Raw genomic sequence first — 15,747 nt, forward strand, 5'->3', positions numbered from 1 at the left:
GTTTATAATAACTTTTAAGATTCAAAAAGAATTAAGCGTTTATAATCAAACAATATTCCACAATTTTATTATGCTATAACTTTAAAATAATTGTTTAACTATAATGTTATAACAACTTCTTTGGGAATAAATTAAAATCAAAATAATTGTTGATGAAAGATTAACTCGTATTAAATTCCTGAATTTTACTTTTATTTATATTTTAGGTAAAATATGCATATAGTTACATCCGACTCTAATACGAAAGTAAGAGTGGGGATGTAAACACGCTGTGCCTACTTCTCGTGGAAGGACGATAGGTGGCATGAAGGTGCTTGTTTCCGCTTTCTAAAAATTACATAATTATTCAAAAATGCAAGAAACATTGTTAGTTTCTTTTAATAATTTCAACATTTACAACAATTTTTTGATAGAATCTCTGCCATTGGTTTTTCAACCGATCAACGAATCTTATCTTTTTGTGTTTTGATCTACTACGATAAAGGGCAAAAGTTAATTCAAATCACGTAACATCACTAAGCAACAATCATGTAACGCTACAAAGTCTTGGACACGCATAGTAACATAATTTGTGACAAAGCGTCCAATATCCAATTTAATAACATGTAGGTAGTTACAGCCTAATTGAACTATGAAGAATGCTATTAATATTTTGATCGATTTAGCGTACGTGGGTTACAGAAAATATTTAAAAATGCTCTTTCCTGAAGATGTTCCTACCATACTTCAAGAATTTGTACAACCCCGTACAATAAATCAAAATATGCTTGTAAATTTGGTAATCGATCAAGGACCAAAAGGAGAAGCTGGGAAACTTTTTTTGGAGGATGGAATTGATTTGAACGAAACAAAGGGAATTCGAATTGAATTTCTTAGTGTGTAATTCGAATAATTATATAATTTAGTTTACATTACTAAATCTACTAGTTTACATTTCTTATTTTAGATATTTTAAAAATTGATCATCTTTGGGTGATGCCAAATCTTATTAAATTAAAGTTATCTAATAACATAATAGAAACAATAGAAAATCTGGATACCCTTGTTCATTTAAGAGAATTAGATCTTTCTTTTAATCGTATTAAAATAATGGAGAATTTAAACAACTTGATAAAGTTGGAAATATTGCTCTTATATAATAATGAAATTAGCAAAGTAGAAGGCATAGATAGTCTATGCAATCTTACAATTTTTAGCATTGGTAATAATGCCATAGAAGAGTGGGACCATGTAATATACATAATTACCTATTCTTTATTTACGAGGTGTGGCTATTAAATAACCACATCTTGTATATTTAAATCTGCACATATATTTATATATTTGAAATTATCATTTTAGGTATTATATTTAAGAAAATTCAATAAGCTACGAAGTTTAAACATGGAGGGAAATCCATGTACTAAGGAAAATGGATACTTGGATTATGTATTTGCATTTATACCTCAATTAACTTATTATCAATATAAAATAATAACCAACGAAGAACGAAAAACAGCTATAGAAAAGCATTAGTAATTATAAAATTATAAATAATATATGTACAAACAATCTCTATATATTTTTTCAAGTATATTGGTTTCTTATTTAGTCGTGCCTTAAATATTCTGGAAGAAACAGAAGCTAAAGAAAAAGAAAAATTAATTGCTCAGGAAGAATACGAAGAAAAATTAGCTTTTCTTACTAGTGCATATATGGAATATCTCGATGAAGATTACCTTTTTGAACAAATGTTCGCAGACGATGAAGGTTTAGAAGTTTTATTTTCATTTGTTAAACTTACAGTGCAGGTGGAAAAAACATAAAGTAATTTAATCGCATTGATTTTATATTTAGAGGGAATAAAATTATCTATGGTAAACGAAGAAACACAAAATGCTTATAAAGAATATAAAGAAAATTTTTCATCAATATGCCAAGAGTTTTGTGAAATAGGTTTAAAAGAACATGAAAAACGAACGAACGAAATAAATTTGTTCAAGAATGCTATTAACGAAGGTAAACAGGCTTCACTGAATCAAGGCAGGAAGTAAGTAATAATATCAACTATTTTATTAACACATTGATACTGATCTTTTTGCCATTTTATGTCACAGTATTGTAAATGACATACTGCAAAAAAAGACTGAAATTTTAACGAGCGTTAAAAATTTGCTACAAAAATTAGTTGGCGACGTAAGTAATGCAGTGCTTGAAGAAATAACTCAAAAAGTACAACAATTTTCTGACGATTTTAACGATATGATAACCGATGGTTGGACAAACCTAATGTCCCTTGAAATGGAGCTACACGAACAGTTAGAAGTATGTTTTAAAAAAGGAAATTATGTATAAAAAAAGGTTAATAAATTAAAATATTAACGAGCAATATGTGTGACGAAGGATATAAATGAAGTATTCCGATTTAATATTTCTGACATGGTGGATTCCTTTTTAACAAACATACGAGGATATTTCTCACAATTACGAAATCGCGAAGCAGAATATAATGACACTATTAATGGATTAATTTTGTATTATCTCAGTGGTTTTGGAGATGATTCGAAAGTACCAAAACATCTGATAAATTTATGTGGTGATAAAGATACTTTAACTTACAATCTTGCTAACTCTCATGAAAAACATTTACAAGTAAGTATATGTAATTTTTCAATTTTCCAATTAATTAACGAAATAAAATTTTTTTTCAATTACAGGTAATAGATGCTCGAGAAGATAAAATGTTAAATCGATTAAAGAATTGGCTCGAAGAATATACAGAACAATTGGCGAAGTAAGTTATTTAAGCCATCATATATTTTTTCATATCATTTTTAAGTTCGGAATAAAAATCAGTTTAATTTTATAGAGAAGAGAATGAACGAAACAATGAGCAAATATTAGAAATATCACATTTTGCGGATTCGCAACAGAAGGAATTTTCTTCGTTAGAATTACTGCAACAATTAAATTTAAATATTCATGATTCGGAGATCATTCAAGCTTTGGACAATTAAAATTTTATAGAATTTATTGATATAAATAATATAAAAGTAAGTACTTTAGCAATTACATTTATGTATTGTTTATTGAATAACTATAATATAAAATATTATAATTTTAAAACATGCGTATAAAAATATTAAATTTAGAAATATACATTTTAAAAAAATTATAATACTCTAAAAGATTTTTATCGCTTCTTTTTTAAAGATTCTACGTATAATTTAAGGCCTACTTGCACTGATGGTGCCTGAATAAGTGTCAAAAATTCATTAATATCGGATTCTTTATTTTTTCTTAACCAATCCAAATCATTTCTGCGTAATCCCAGTTTTGTTGTACTTCGACCTAAAGCTTTATTAACATTTTAAAAGGTAAATATTGTATGTTCACTTGTATTTTTAAATAAGTAATCAATAGTGAACTTACCAGGCATATTTTTGAAACTTTTTATGTACTCTTCACACTTTTTGATCATATCTGTTTTACTAGTAGCCAATTCATCCACAAGTCCAATTTCCAATGCTTGTTTGGGATGAAACATAGATCCTCTAAATTAATATTTTTAAATTATTGAAAGTATTATTGTTAAAATAAAGAGTTTTATTAAATATTTACTAATAGTGAATTACCGTAAGAGTGCTAATTCAGCTTTTCTGTGTCCTATTGTATTGATAAAAACTTTTCTAAACCATTCTGGAGCTGCAATCCCTAGCTTTGTTTCATTTAATCCAATAGAATATTTTCCTTCCATGAAAACTCTATATTCGCAAGAAACTGCTAATAAGCATCCTCCAGCAGGACAGGCGCCCTTTATAAGTAAAATTACGTTATAAATATTCATGTACTTGATAGATCATTACCCATAGCTATGTAATTAATTTGCTAATAATACATTAACAGCAGCAGTTATTGGTATTTCCAAGCCATATAAAGTCAACCACGTGTCCTGCAACATCTGCCAAAACTCAGTCAGTTGTTCTTCGGTTCGATTATACATCTCCATTATATCAATTCCTGCAGAGAATACATCTGGTATCGAAGATGCTAATATAACACCTTTACAATGGTTTTTTTTAACATCCATTAAAGATGTCTTCAAGGCATTTAGTAGTTCTTTATTTAAACTGTTTACAGGAGGACGTGCCATCGATAGTATACTAATACCTGTGAAATGAAAATTTTAATACAAAAAGTAAGAACCATAATGTTAAAAACTAGAACATTTACCTGTGCTTTCATCGTGTGTAACTTCAACGAGTTTCGAATTTGTTGCATAAGTTTTATATGGAAGGATCCGTATACGTCCAAAAAGTCTTTTTACCGCAAACATGATTAATTAAATGCAGGTTCAGTACTGCTATTAAAAGAAGACAAAATATATATATATATATATATCTGGCAACTTTTTGTGTAATCATACGCCATTATCAATTAACCTTTGACTTTTTAAATTGCTTTAGATCACTTATCAATTAACCTTTGAATAGATAATATAACTGATGTCCTTCAAATTGTTTTAGATTACTTGATGTTAAAAAAATTTCAGCATGGACGCTTATGCTTCGAATTCATTGACATTTCATTATTAAATAAGAAATCGAATTGTTAACAGTGAGTAATTTACAAGATATGTACCATATAACATTATATATTATGTATCTTTAACTTTAAACGCCTTCTAAAGTAAACAGTAGTTAAGAGGCAATCATCAGAATTGTTCCAAGTTTCAGCTTCCCTAAGATTTCATATTTTCATTCTTATTTATTTAAATTAATGTAGAAAATATTATTTTATTTTCAAAATTCGGCAACATTTCATAACAAACAAAAAACAATTAAAAGAAGCGTTGAAAATAGAATGGAATAATATTTCTTCTGATTAATAATAGGCTTAAAGAAGTAGAGAACAGTAAAGGAAACCCAACCAAATATTATAAATAAAACTTTTTATAATTAGTGTTTAAGTTTTTGATTTATAACTACATGGACGATTTTCATTGTGAGCCACTGTACATGTATGTATGTATTTTTGATTTCATATATCGTGCTATATTTGTTATCGTTCTCGATATATGTACATAAGAAATTTTCTTTGTGTTTCTTATAACCTTCTTGTTGTTATAACGAATACAGCTAAAAAATACATTTATTATTTTAACACGAACGTTGGCTTACATATTGTTTGGATGATCGAGCAAGTATTAAGATATCAGAGAGGAATGTAACGTTACTCATACTTTAAGATTAGTTATCTTATAATAAAATCTTTATTATTACAAAATAGTAATATAAAAAGCAATATTGATACAATTAATAAATTACAAATCTTATTTTATTATCTCGTCTACTGTTATTACTAGCACAATGAAAATGATATTGTCAAAAATCACTCACGGCGGTACAATTACTTGTAATAATGGAACGGACCGGAATGGAATAGAATGGTTCGCGGGCAGGTGCTAATATGGCGGCTATTCTGCTTTATAGTTTCGTGACATCGCCCTTTACCTTAACATTTTTTTAAGCAAGACGTAATAGTTCAGTCACTTGGTGACAGAAAAAACAATGTCTTAAATGGGTTCGGTTATGTTTGAGAAATAAGACAACTAGCAAAATGTCAACCAGATCGCAACTTACGAAAGATTTAAACGGTTTGTCTTGATCTGAATGTTTACGTTCGTATCATGGAACTGTCATACATCGAGAACATATATTATTTATTCATTTAAATAATCACATTTTTCGTAATATTCATTTAAACTGTAATAATTATTCCTTATATTTCGCAAATATGCAAATCGAATTATGACGCAATTTTATAAATATTTCTGTTACTTTTCCACATTTTATATCGCGCTACGTTCGATGCATTCGTTTATAAATTATTTATTCTTTGTAGAATCGGTAAAAGCATTACTTGGTAAGCATGTCAAGATATTACTAAAAAACGTTGTAAAATTGGAAACAAAGCAGGATAAACAAGAAAATCGTGTTCTGGTAAGTAATAATTGAAATGTCACAAACTAGTATAGACATAAATGAGTTATTTAAAATAGTGTTTTAACGTGAAATTATGTTTTTGTAATTTAAGGTTTTTTCACCATGCCGTCTCTTTCTTTTAACGGCCAAAGTACCTACAAGGGTAAGACTAAAGGATTACTTTATCATTATGGGTAAAAATGTATTATTATTTTATTAATTATGTATTAATTTGCAGCTCGACTGCCATTTTCATTATTTAGAAATAACATCTATAGAATCCAAAAGAGCAAATCAGTTATCTTTAACTGTCGGAGAAAGATATTACAATTTTACTACTACAGGAGCAGGTGCAGATACTACAGAAGTAGATGCAATGATCGAGGCCTTACATACTGCGATTCGAAACATCTTTCCCACTGTACCGTTAAAGTACATGTTTACCTCTTAGATATACACTTACTTCTTTTTACCGTAAAGTTGAATTAGTCGATATTAACATTGTAATCCTTTCCACAGTTATATTATAAGAAAAATAGAAGTAATACCAGCTAGTAGGTTGCAGAGCATAAGAGGTAGCGAGTTGGCTAGAAGTACAGAAGCAACAAGACATACAGGGCCCTGTGGTGGGTTCTCAACCCAATATGCATGCATGTGCGATTTACATGGTGTACCGTATAGAGAAGAAGTGGCTTGGGTAATATTCGTAAAACACGTGAAAAAGAAAATATACTCGGATCAACGAGAAAGGACGCTCACGAGTTACATTTAAGGACGTTTGTTTTCGTTTGCTGACCCGTCTCGTTGGCCCGAGTATAATAGTTTTGTTACTGGAATTGTTTCTGAAAACAATATTAATTTTCAGGATGTCGATACAATATACCTCTCTCACGACACAAGGGAATTAAATTTAAGAGATTTTGATCATTTGGATCAAAAAGATTTGGTGCCAATCATTTCTGCCTTGGAATATAACACTTGGTTTACAAAGCTGAGAGCATCTCATCTTAAATTAAGTCACGAACCTTTGGAAAGATTGTTACATGTTATGCGCAGATCTCTTTCTATTCAGGAACTTTATTTAGATAATCTTGGAATCAAGTGGTAAAAGCCAATAACGCATCAATTTTTTAAACGTAATATTAATGAACAAAAATATTTAAAGAAACGTTCATTTTAGGGATTTTGCGCACAAACTATCGTTAGCTCTAATTTCTAATGCTAATACAATGTTGCAAACTATCGATTTATCGTATAATACCATTGAAGATAAAGGTAAGTGATGATTACAAAGATCTCTATCGTATAATCATTGTGCTCCTCCTTGGTAGATCCATTTAAATTTTTCGTTGTTTCTTTCTTTTGTCTGTTTTGAAATCACTTAACATATTCCTGTACAAATTTTTTTTTATATTTTTGTAGGAGCCTCTAGCTTGTGTGGAACAATTGCCAAGTTAATGCAAGGTGTGCAAATAACCATTACTATTTCTAATAGTTACTATTAGTGTCTTTCATTTATATTGTTCCTTATCCTTTTATATTCAAACACATAATCCTACATTTAGATATTCCACTACTACATATATATATATATATATATATAATATTGTATGTTATATTGTGCTTAATTTAATATGAATCTGAATTATCATATAACTTAGAATGATATATATCTATGTTTCAATTAATAGCATCATTTATGTAATAGTATTACATAATATTATTTTTAAGGAGGTGCACATTTAAGCGGACCTATTGGGAAACTACCTAAAGGTTTACAAAAATTAAATTTTGCACATTGTGGACTAACAGGAAAAGGAATAAGTCAAATTGCACATGCACTAAGTTTAAATAGAAGCATGCCAACTAGTTTACAATATTTAAATCTTTCAGAAAACTCTTTAAAAGATGACATCAACGTAAGTGTGTTACGTAGGAATGAAAAATTTACTTCACGATAATTTATTACAAGTAATAAACTTGCACGAACTGTTTATAACATAATTATTATTCGATTACAGAATTTGTGCAATTTTCTAGCACAACCTAATAGCCTAACTCATTTAGATCTAAGTGGTACAGATACTACACTGGAATGTGTAAGTATTTAACTTTATACGTAGAAAATTCCTATTCGTAGAATAAGTATCTTCATATTTTGTATTTATTTTATTCAGCTGTTTGGTGCTTTACTACGGGGTTGTGCAACTAATCTAGTCCATTTAAATGTTGCTCGCAACTCTTTTTCAAGCAAAAAGACCAAAGAAATACCTCCCAGCTTTAAGCAGTTTTTTACAGCTACACTTTCGTTGAAGTACTTAAATATATCTTGCTGCAAATTACCACTGGAAGCGTTAAAACATTTATTACTCGGCTTGGCGTGCAACGAAAGCACAGTTGGTTTAGAACTCGATATGAGTGGAAACAACTTGGGTTCCATGGGTGCTCATGTGCTAGAGTCGTGTATACACGGTGTACGTTGTATAGCATCGTTGGATATTTCAGACAGCAGTACGTACGTTTTACAATAGAAGAGGGATTATTTCTGTGAAATTATTCATTTCCATCTTCTGTTTATGTTTCTTTATAGACATGGATGTTGATCTAGCACAAGTTATAACTGCTGTAGGAAAAAACAAATCTATAAAACAATTATATATGGGTCGTAATACTGTCAGTATGAAAAGCAAACATATTGCTATTGTAATGGATGCCCTTGTACAAATGCTTCAAGAAGATGATTGTGTTCTTCAAGCATTACATTTACCAGATTCTCGATTAAAGTCTGATCTCTACAATCTTATTAATGCCCTTGGTAGTAATACATGTCTTCACACTATAGATATTAGTGGTAATCAGATTGGAGATCCTGGTGCAAGATTATTAGCAAAAGCGCTACAAATTAACAACCATTTGAGGACCATTATTTATGATAGAAATAACATTACACTTCAAGGTTATGCGGACATTGTTCATGCTTTAGAAAAGTATGTTTATCTTTTTTCTATTCATAATGTAATTGTATGTGAACTGTTTTTATAACACTTTAATATAGAAATTGTAGCGTGAGACATATGCCATTTCCAATTTATGATCTACAACCTTGTATGAAAACCTCTGCTGAGAAAACGGAACAACTAGCAAAAAAAATGCAAGATTTGCTTCAGAGAAATGTTACACCTTGCAAATATAGTCATGGACAGGCCTTTAGACTGCAACAAGGTTTTTTATTAAGCTCTACGCAACAAATGGTCGATAGGCTTGTTGTACAAACTCAAGATACTATTAAAGCTATTGCTGCAGAAAGTTGCGATGCTAACAATGATATTAACTATGCGACTGGACTTATACAAGATGCAGATAATTCAAAGCAGGTACGAGTAAATAAATGGAAACAAACCGAGAATGTAACTTTATCAAAGTATTATTTTTAGCTTTTACCAAGATTGCATGAAGTTCTTCAACGACGGGATGAAAATAATCCGATTGAGTTAAAATTACACGATATGGCAAATGAACTTCATAAAGTTGTGACTGTATATTTACAGGTATGTGTTTTTTATATTTTGTATACATAACGATTGATGCTATTTATTGAGACATAGTAATAAATTCAAAATCTTGAATATAGGATTCCTTAGATGCTATGGTGAAATGTGCAAATGAGCAATGTCCTACCATACTTTCACAAACGGTAATTAAAGGAGATGAAAGTGAATCAATTGCTGTTGAAGACGATCTACGTAATAGTTGCAAAGAAAAAAATCAAATCAGCAGTGAATTTATACATACTACTATTACAGAACAAGCTGGAGCAGATATAGTCAATAGAGTCAAGTATGGATAAAAATCACTAATAATAATAATAGTTTTTTACTTACTAAGAAAATTTACTTATTTATATATGTTGTTGCTTTAATACTTCAAATTTTCTTTTTATAGTGAATTAAATTTAGCTGTTGCTGCACATGTGTCTGATAGAATAACAGATGAAGTAATTGAATCATTATCAAGGAGTTACAAGAATTTAGTATGTATGATAAACAGTAAAATAACCGTTTAAATTACACAGAAATTTTCTAATTTGTATATTAATATTCTTAGATTGGTGACTGCGATAATAGAACAAGAAGCAGCACACCAGATGTATTACGGCCTAGTGCTGGTTCAATGAGCAGTGGAAGTGTTATAGGTGTTACGAGTACAGTAGGTGTATCTACAACATTACCTATTGGTAGAACCAGCCTTGCTTCGGAAGAAGATTGCCCACCAGAAACTTACTCACTAGTGAATTCTATTAGTCAATGTTCTAGCGACCAATCTCCAATGGTAAGTAAACATAATTTTCTTATAGAAATATCTGTGTCTTATAATAGTAGTTACTATGGTAACTATGATGCCATGCTTTCATGTCTGTCTAGAAATTGGATTACTTGAATCTTGTAAGTACAGTTAAATATACAGATAGTTAAAAACAAAGTTCATTTATCGTTTTAGTTTTCTAAACAACTATTCAATATATTGTTATATATACGTGCATGATATAGTAAGCGTACGTATATGTATCATTTTTGTATTTAGGCTACCCCACATCTGTCAAATAAACGTAAAAGTTTACATGGAAGAAAATTGCGACCTAAATCTGTAGTTGATTCCGTTGAAGGACTTTCTGCAGATGACATACCTGATCTATTACCATCACTGCCAAAAAGTCAAGCAGAAGGTTAATATCTTTTTAACAAATATATCACGTGCATTTATTATTTTGTAATTAATTAAGAAGCTTTTTTTTTTTTAGCTATTTCAGAAACAGAACATTCATTAACAGAATCATTAGATTCTGTCTCTGAATTACCTAATACTGTGGGTCAACAATTGCAACATTTAGTGAAATCTAGGCCTCGCAGAACAAAGACTAGGGCGCCTACAAGACCAATGTTGAGACCTGATCAACCAGTGGATGGTCTAGCCCTTGGAGAAGGTCTTGATGTATTCTTTCGACCAACTACGCCGACGACTCCTCTCATATCTCCAACAAGTGATGATAGGTATTAAGTTTAAAAACGTGGCTTATCTTCAAAAATAATTATGTGCAATAATTCATATTTTTTCAATTACACTGCAGCTCATTACATACCTTCCCGACCGATGGTAGTCCAAATTTATCTCTTACAAGTCACAAAAGTATTCCACCTGACACGGATAAGAAACCTGGTTGCAGTTCTCCAATGTTAAAAACACTTCTTGAACCTGCACCACGATCACGATCCAGTGATAATTTGGAAAAATTTTCTCCTCTCATCGGTAGGAGATCTCAAGGTGATTCACCATTAACTGCATCTCCATTAGCTCGACGGAATACAACTGATAATGCTCAAAATCATGAAAGAATTGTTGCGAAATCTGGTAGTAATAAAGATACAAGTAGTAATAGTATTGTCAGTACTTCTGCTGACACTTCTAAACGTAGCACATTACCAATTACTGGATCTGGTACAAATTCACGTAGTTTGCGGGATTCAGATGAAAATGTTAAAATGTTACAACTAACAACTGCTGCAAATTCTTTAGATAGGGATGTATCTCTTGCAACGTCTGTTCCTAAAGATTACGAAAGCAGAAAAAGTTTAACGAAAAAATCTGCCATGGAAGTTGATAAATCTGCAAGTCAGCCTCTGCCTTCTCTTAAACTGAGGTCAACAGGTTTTGATCTTCGAAGTCCAACAAATGGCAGTAATACAAAGAGTAATTCGGAAGCATCAAAATCGCCAGTATTAAAACCTTTAACCAAAGGAAGTAGTTCCACTAATGATGGAAAAAGTAATGGTGTTCTTTCGAAAACGAAACTGACTCCACCTGCAACAGCTCCAAAACCAAGGCCTTGGAGTATGGCTACCGATAGAAAATCTGGTAAGTTTATAAGACTTAAAACCAAAAATCTCTTAGGTCATTATAATAATATACACATATTATGTACCGTTCTTCCACGAGAAGAAGGCAGAGTCAGCGGACTGCAACAGGAGGGGGGGATATAAACACGCTGTGCCTTCTTCTCGGTATATGCCTCATTGTTGCAGCTTCATTATACAACATTTAATTTAATTTTATAGGCGAATTTAATTTATTAAGCGATGGTTCTAGTCCAAATACTTCAGCAGGGAATACACCTGATTCTGGTGATGCTCTTGATGAATCAACAGATAGTGGCGTGAGTGGTCCAGCTTCATTACCACCAACGTTATCAGCAAGTAGTACTGCTAGTTCTTTAAGCAATACAAGTGTAGAAAAAAGGTCTGTCAGAGAATTAGCAGCTAGTTTAAACAAGAGTAAAACAGAAAGAAAGGAAAATGGTAAGGAAAATATTTGGCTTTTTTCTTGCATGTTCAATGTATATAGTAACCTGGTACACACTGTTCGATTCACGCATCACTTTCGATTGAGTATAAATTCCTTTTTAATTCCAAGTACATTGCAAATATGCATGTTGAACCCTTAAATTAAGAAGCCTTGCTGTACATATTATTTTAGAGCAAACCGTACCTGCAGCATGGAGGTCGGTGCTTCAACGTTCTATCAACCATCCAGATGCCAAGGTATTTTATGTAATGTTTCTTTTTATTTTTCATTTTGTTTTCAAATCAGTTAATAAAGAATCGAAAAGGTTGCAACATATCAAATTCTGTACCTGGGACAGTTTGTAAAAGCTTACCAAAAATTTGTTTGCGCTTGAAACCTATTAACATGAGTTAATTTTTGTTTCATTCATGTAATTTATCGTTAGCATAACACACGAAGAAGTTGTTGGAAAATTACTTATCGATGAAGTAAAATTCTTTTTTTCTTTATTTTTTAAGTATAATTCTACATGTGTAATTCGTTACGTTTTCAGGTAATGGAAGTGCCGAAAACGGTTGAAGAGAATCATATAAATTATAAACTTCGACGTACTTCATTTTTACGTGATTCAAATTTTAACTATAATAACGATGTAGTTGACGTTTGACCGTGACTTAAAGCAGTAGTAATTTGAAAATCAATGTTAATAATTGGTTATTCGTCAAGACAATTTTTGTCACAATATTTTATACCGGGCACAAAAGTATGTAAAGTGATGCATTTGTACTTGTGCCATATAAAGTCAAATGCAGGGCAAGTGCTAACGATATTAGAGGCAGGGTACTGAAGGTCTCTATAGAAATTACTAATCTATGATTAAGATGGCATTAAAAATCTTATTATACTTTTTCATAAAACTATACTTCTAATGCAGCTTATCTTAATTTAGCGGTAAGTATCTGTATTTAATGTACTAAAATCGTCTCTTATTTCTATTACAATAAGTGAAAAATTCACACTTCCACAGAGAATATATTTTATGCTTCTACATTCCTTCAGATTCTTAAAAATAGATTTGTTTGATATTTGCGACGATATTATCTGAATGATGAATCGCGTTATGTTTGTTTAAACATTTAAATATTTATATATTGTTTGTATGTACATTTAAAATAATAGACTGTCTAAAGTAGACCATAAATTACATAATTTTAATTATTTTAAAAACATGCTGCTCTGTTATATGAAGATTAGCATAACTTTTACTTATTGCAATAAAAGAAAGATTTATTAAAATTGTTTAATCAAACTTGGAATGTCTTCCGAAATGAATTTTTTTTTTAAGTTTATAAAACCTATTTTGGTGTATTTCCAAAAAACAAAAAAAAAACTGTAAGGAGCCTGTGATTATAAAAAATACAAACTTTTATTTAAGCCATATTAGTTATTGTATGTAATTCTTTATACTTTGTTTTCACACAATGTTTATTAAATTATGTCATATTTTTTAAAACTACTTCTAAAATAATGTTTACCATTGGAATTGAAAAATGCACAAAACCAAACTCTGAGAATCATTAAATGTATGCAGTGTGCCATATAATGTTATTATATAAATTAGCAAAGGTTTTTGTTTTCCATACAGGATAGGAACAATTTAAATAAAATTGTATAGGGCAAATATGATATTGTCAGCTACAAAGTTGCTGATTTATATGAATTTAGTAGTATGATATACAAAAATTATACAACGTATATACCACACTATCATATATATGATAGTATAAATGTTGAAACGGAAACTTTCAAAGGAGATAAATAGAAAGAAAATGTTATGGGGCTATTATTGTATTTCAAGAATTTTTTTGCAACATTTGTAAGTTATATTTACTATTTTATACCTTCTTAAAAATATACGATAATTGAAAATAATTTACTAAAGTCTATCCGCTATGTATGTACTTCTTTAAAGGAAGCAGCTTTTTTACAAACATTTTGTATTATATAAGAATGTTTTGCTAAATATAAATGTAACACAATCCAACTTATATAAACATAAAGGAAAACTAGTTTTTTGATAGCAAAGAACCTATGTACATACACATGTATAAAAAATTATGCATAGGTAAATTAGCGATGATTACTACTACAGTTCTTAAAGTCAAATAAGTATTTGAATATCAATTGAATTTTTAATTTGTATTAACTATGTCCTTTTGTATACAGATATTTAGAAACAAGTGCTCGATGATGATATTGCACGTTAAACTGAATATTTCTTTTTCTTAATATGATTAAAGAATTTTAAGTCAAACCTAAGTTGTGTCCAATACACTAATCTTTATATTTAATCTTGTGAATCTCATATACATTGAACATAAGATTTAACCATCGACTGTTTAAATGCATTTTTCCTTATACAACTAATCATACTAAACAAATAAACCAACGTAAATTAAAGTGATAAAAGTTACACCAAATCATATGCTGTATGAAATCAATTTAAGAAGTGTTCATAGTAAAAATGAAACAGTATCGCAGAAAGTAGTTAATCATGAAGTTACTTAATAATTGTATGATTAGAGTAAAGGTTACGAAACATACAATTTAATTATTCCAATGGTAAAATAGTACTTGTAAACATGTATGGACTTGTACATTGGCATAAGTGCATACAATTAATGATCCGAATAGATGTTATGTTGCAGGTGGTTTTTTCAAGTATAGAGCTGCAAATAAATCTATTATGTTTAAAAAAATGTATTATTATTATATGAAGTTATATATGTATAATGTAAAAAACGAAAATTTAACCTATTGTGCCAAAAATGTAATCGATTTGTATATCCATAAAAAAATTCATTATATTTCAGTCTTAAGGCATTTATTGTATACATTTTAAGTTATGTAACAATGAACATATATACAATGATATTGTGAATTTAAATATAGAGTTTTCTTATATTATACATATATATATATATATAATATATATTATAATATGATTATTTTATGTAATACCTTAATACTAATTATGACTCTGTACACTAAAAAGGATCACCTGTAATAGACAATATTTTAGTATGTAAATATATTGAATGTGTCTGCAGTATGTATGTACTAATGAATATATGATATAATATTTATATATATTCTTTCTTCAATACATTCCTGTATTTACATTTATATATACATATGTTGTACAATTAGACATGTCTCAAAATCTGCTATTAATTTTGCTATGTATATATCACTATCTACATAGTATGTTATTCAACACAAAAGAACATAGATTAGCATCAGTATTTACAGCAGATTTTGATATGTGGCTTTTTAACTATGCAATATAATTCACTAGTAAATAAAGACTCCTATTACATACATGACAATGATAGTTCTTTCTAATGCGTATGTTGATAACAGCCCTATATGTTTAAATAAATTTAAA

General features: G+C 29.7%; 3 protein-coding genes across 9 annotated transcripts; 2 read left to right on the plus strand and 1 right to left on the minus strand.

Annotated features, from left to right (window-relative positions):
- The first annotated feature begins 319 nt into the window (after nt 1–319).
- On the plus strand, nt 320–3,103 carry LOC143348785 (dynein regulatory complex subunit 3). 3 transcript variants are annotated; one of them, XM_076779385.1, is made up of 10 exons: nt 320–605; nt 666–875; nt 947–1,230; nt 1,342–1,514; nt 1,592–1,749; nt 1,837–2,029; nt 2,097–2,304; nt 2,383–2,631; nt 2,697–2,773; nt 2,849–3,103. In XM_076779385.1, exons 2-10 carry the CDS (start codon nt 695–697, stop codon nt 2,994–2,996), a joined length of 1,671 nt encoding a protein of 556 aa, XP_076635500.1. In that variant the 5' UTR covers nt 320–605; nt 666–694; the 3' UTR covers nt 2,997–3,103. The 3 variants fall into 3 exon arrangements, with proteins under 3 accessions (XP_076635500.1, XP_076635501.1, XP_076635499.1); XM_076779386.1 differs by having other exon boundaries at nt 711–875; XM_076779384.1 differs by having other exon boundaries at nt 320–875.
- On the minus strand, nt 3,026–4,598 carry LOC143348786 (enoyl-CoA delta isomerase 1, mitochondrial). Its single transcript, XM_076779388.1, has 6 exons — nt 4,422–4,598; nt 4,213–4,342; nt 3,878–4,149; nt 3,615–3,793; nt 3,412–3,533; nt 3,026–3,336 (listed from the first exon to the last, which is right to left on the minus strand). Exons 2-6 carry the CDS (start codon nt 4,313–4,315, stop codon nt 3,173–3,175), a joined length of 840 nt encoding a protein of 279 aa, XP_076635503.1. The 5' UTR covers nt 4,316–4,342; nt 4,422–4,598; the 3' UTR covers nt 3,026–3,172.
- Nucleotides 4,599–5,172: 574 nt separating this feature from the next.
- On the plus strand, nt 5,173–15,700 carry Lrr (capping protein regulator and myosin 1 linker 1 leucine rich repeat protein). Of its 5 annotated transcripts, XM_076779383.1 has the most exons (25): nt 5,394–5,635; nt 5,884–5,981; nt 6,076–6,126; nt 6,202–6,395; nt 6,483–6,660; nt 6,829–7,067; nt 7,144–7,238; nt 7,386–7,427; nt 7,695–7,882; nt 7,985–8,062; nt 8,141–8,474; nt 8,554–8,950; nt 9,019–9,337; nt 9,398–9,511; nt 9,595–9,800; nt 9,906–9,993; nt 10,068–10,292; nt 10,385–10,405; nt 10,545–10,686; nt 10,762–11,011; nt 11,089–11,282; nt 11,535–11,873; nt 12,074–12,313; nt 12,492–12,556; nt 12,853–15,700. In XM_076779383.1, exons 1-25 carry the CDS (start codon nt 5,599–5,601, stop codon nt 12,964–12,966), a joined length of 4,248 nt encoding a protein of 1,415 aa, XP_076635498.1. In that variant the 5' UTR covers nt 5,394–5,598; the 3' UTR covers nt 12,967–15,700. The 5 variants fall into 5 exon arrangements, with proteins under 5 accessions (XP_076635494.1, XP_076635497.1, XP_076635496.1 ...); XM_076779379.1 differs by having other exon boundaries at nt 5,173–5,635; nt 11,089–11,873; XM_076779382.1 differs by lacking the exon at nt 12,492–12,556 and having other exon boundaries at nt 5,173–5,635; nt 11,089–11,873.
- Nucleotides 15,701–15,747: the final 47 nt, after the last annotated feature.

The sequence above is a fragment of the Colletes latitarsis genome, chromosome 12 (genome assembly GCF_051014445.1).
Source record: "Colletes latitarsis isolate SP2378_abdomen chromosome 12, iyColLati1, whole genome shotgun sequence".
NCBI lineage: Eukaryota > Metazoa > Arthropoda > Insecta > Hymenoptera > Colletidae > Colletes > Colletes latitarsis.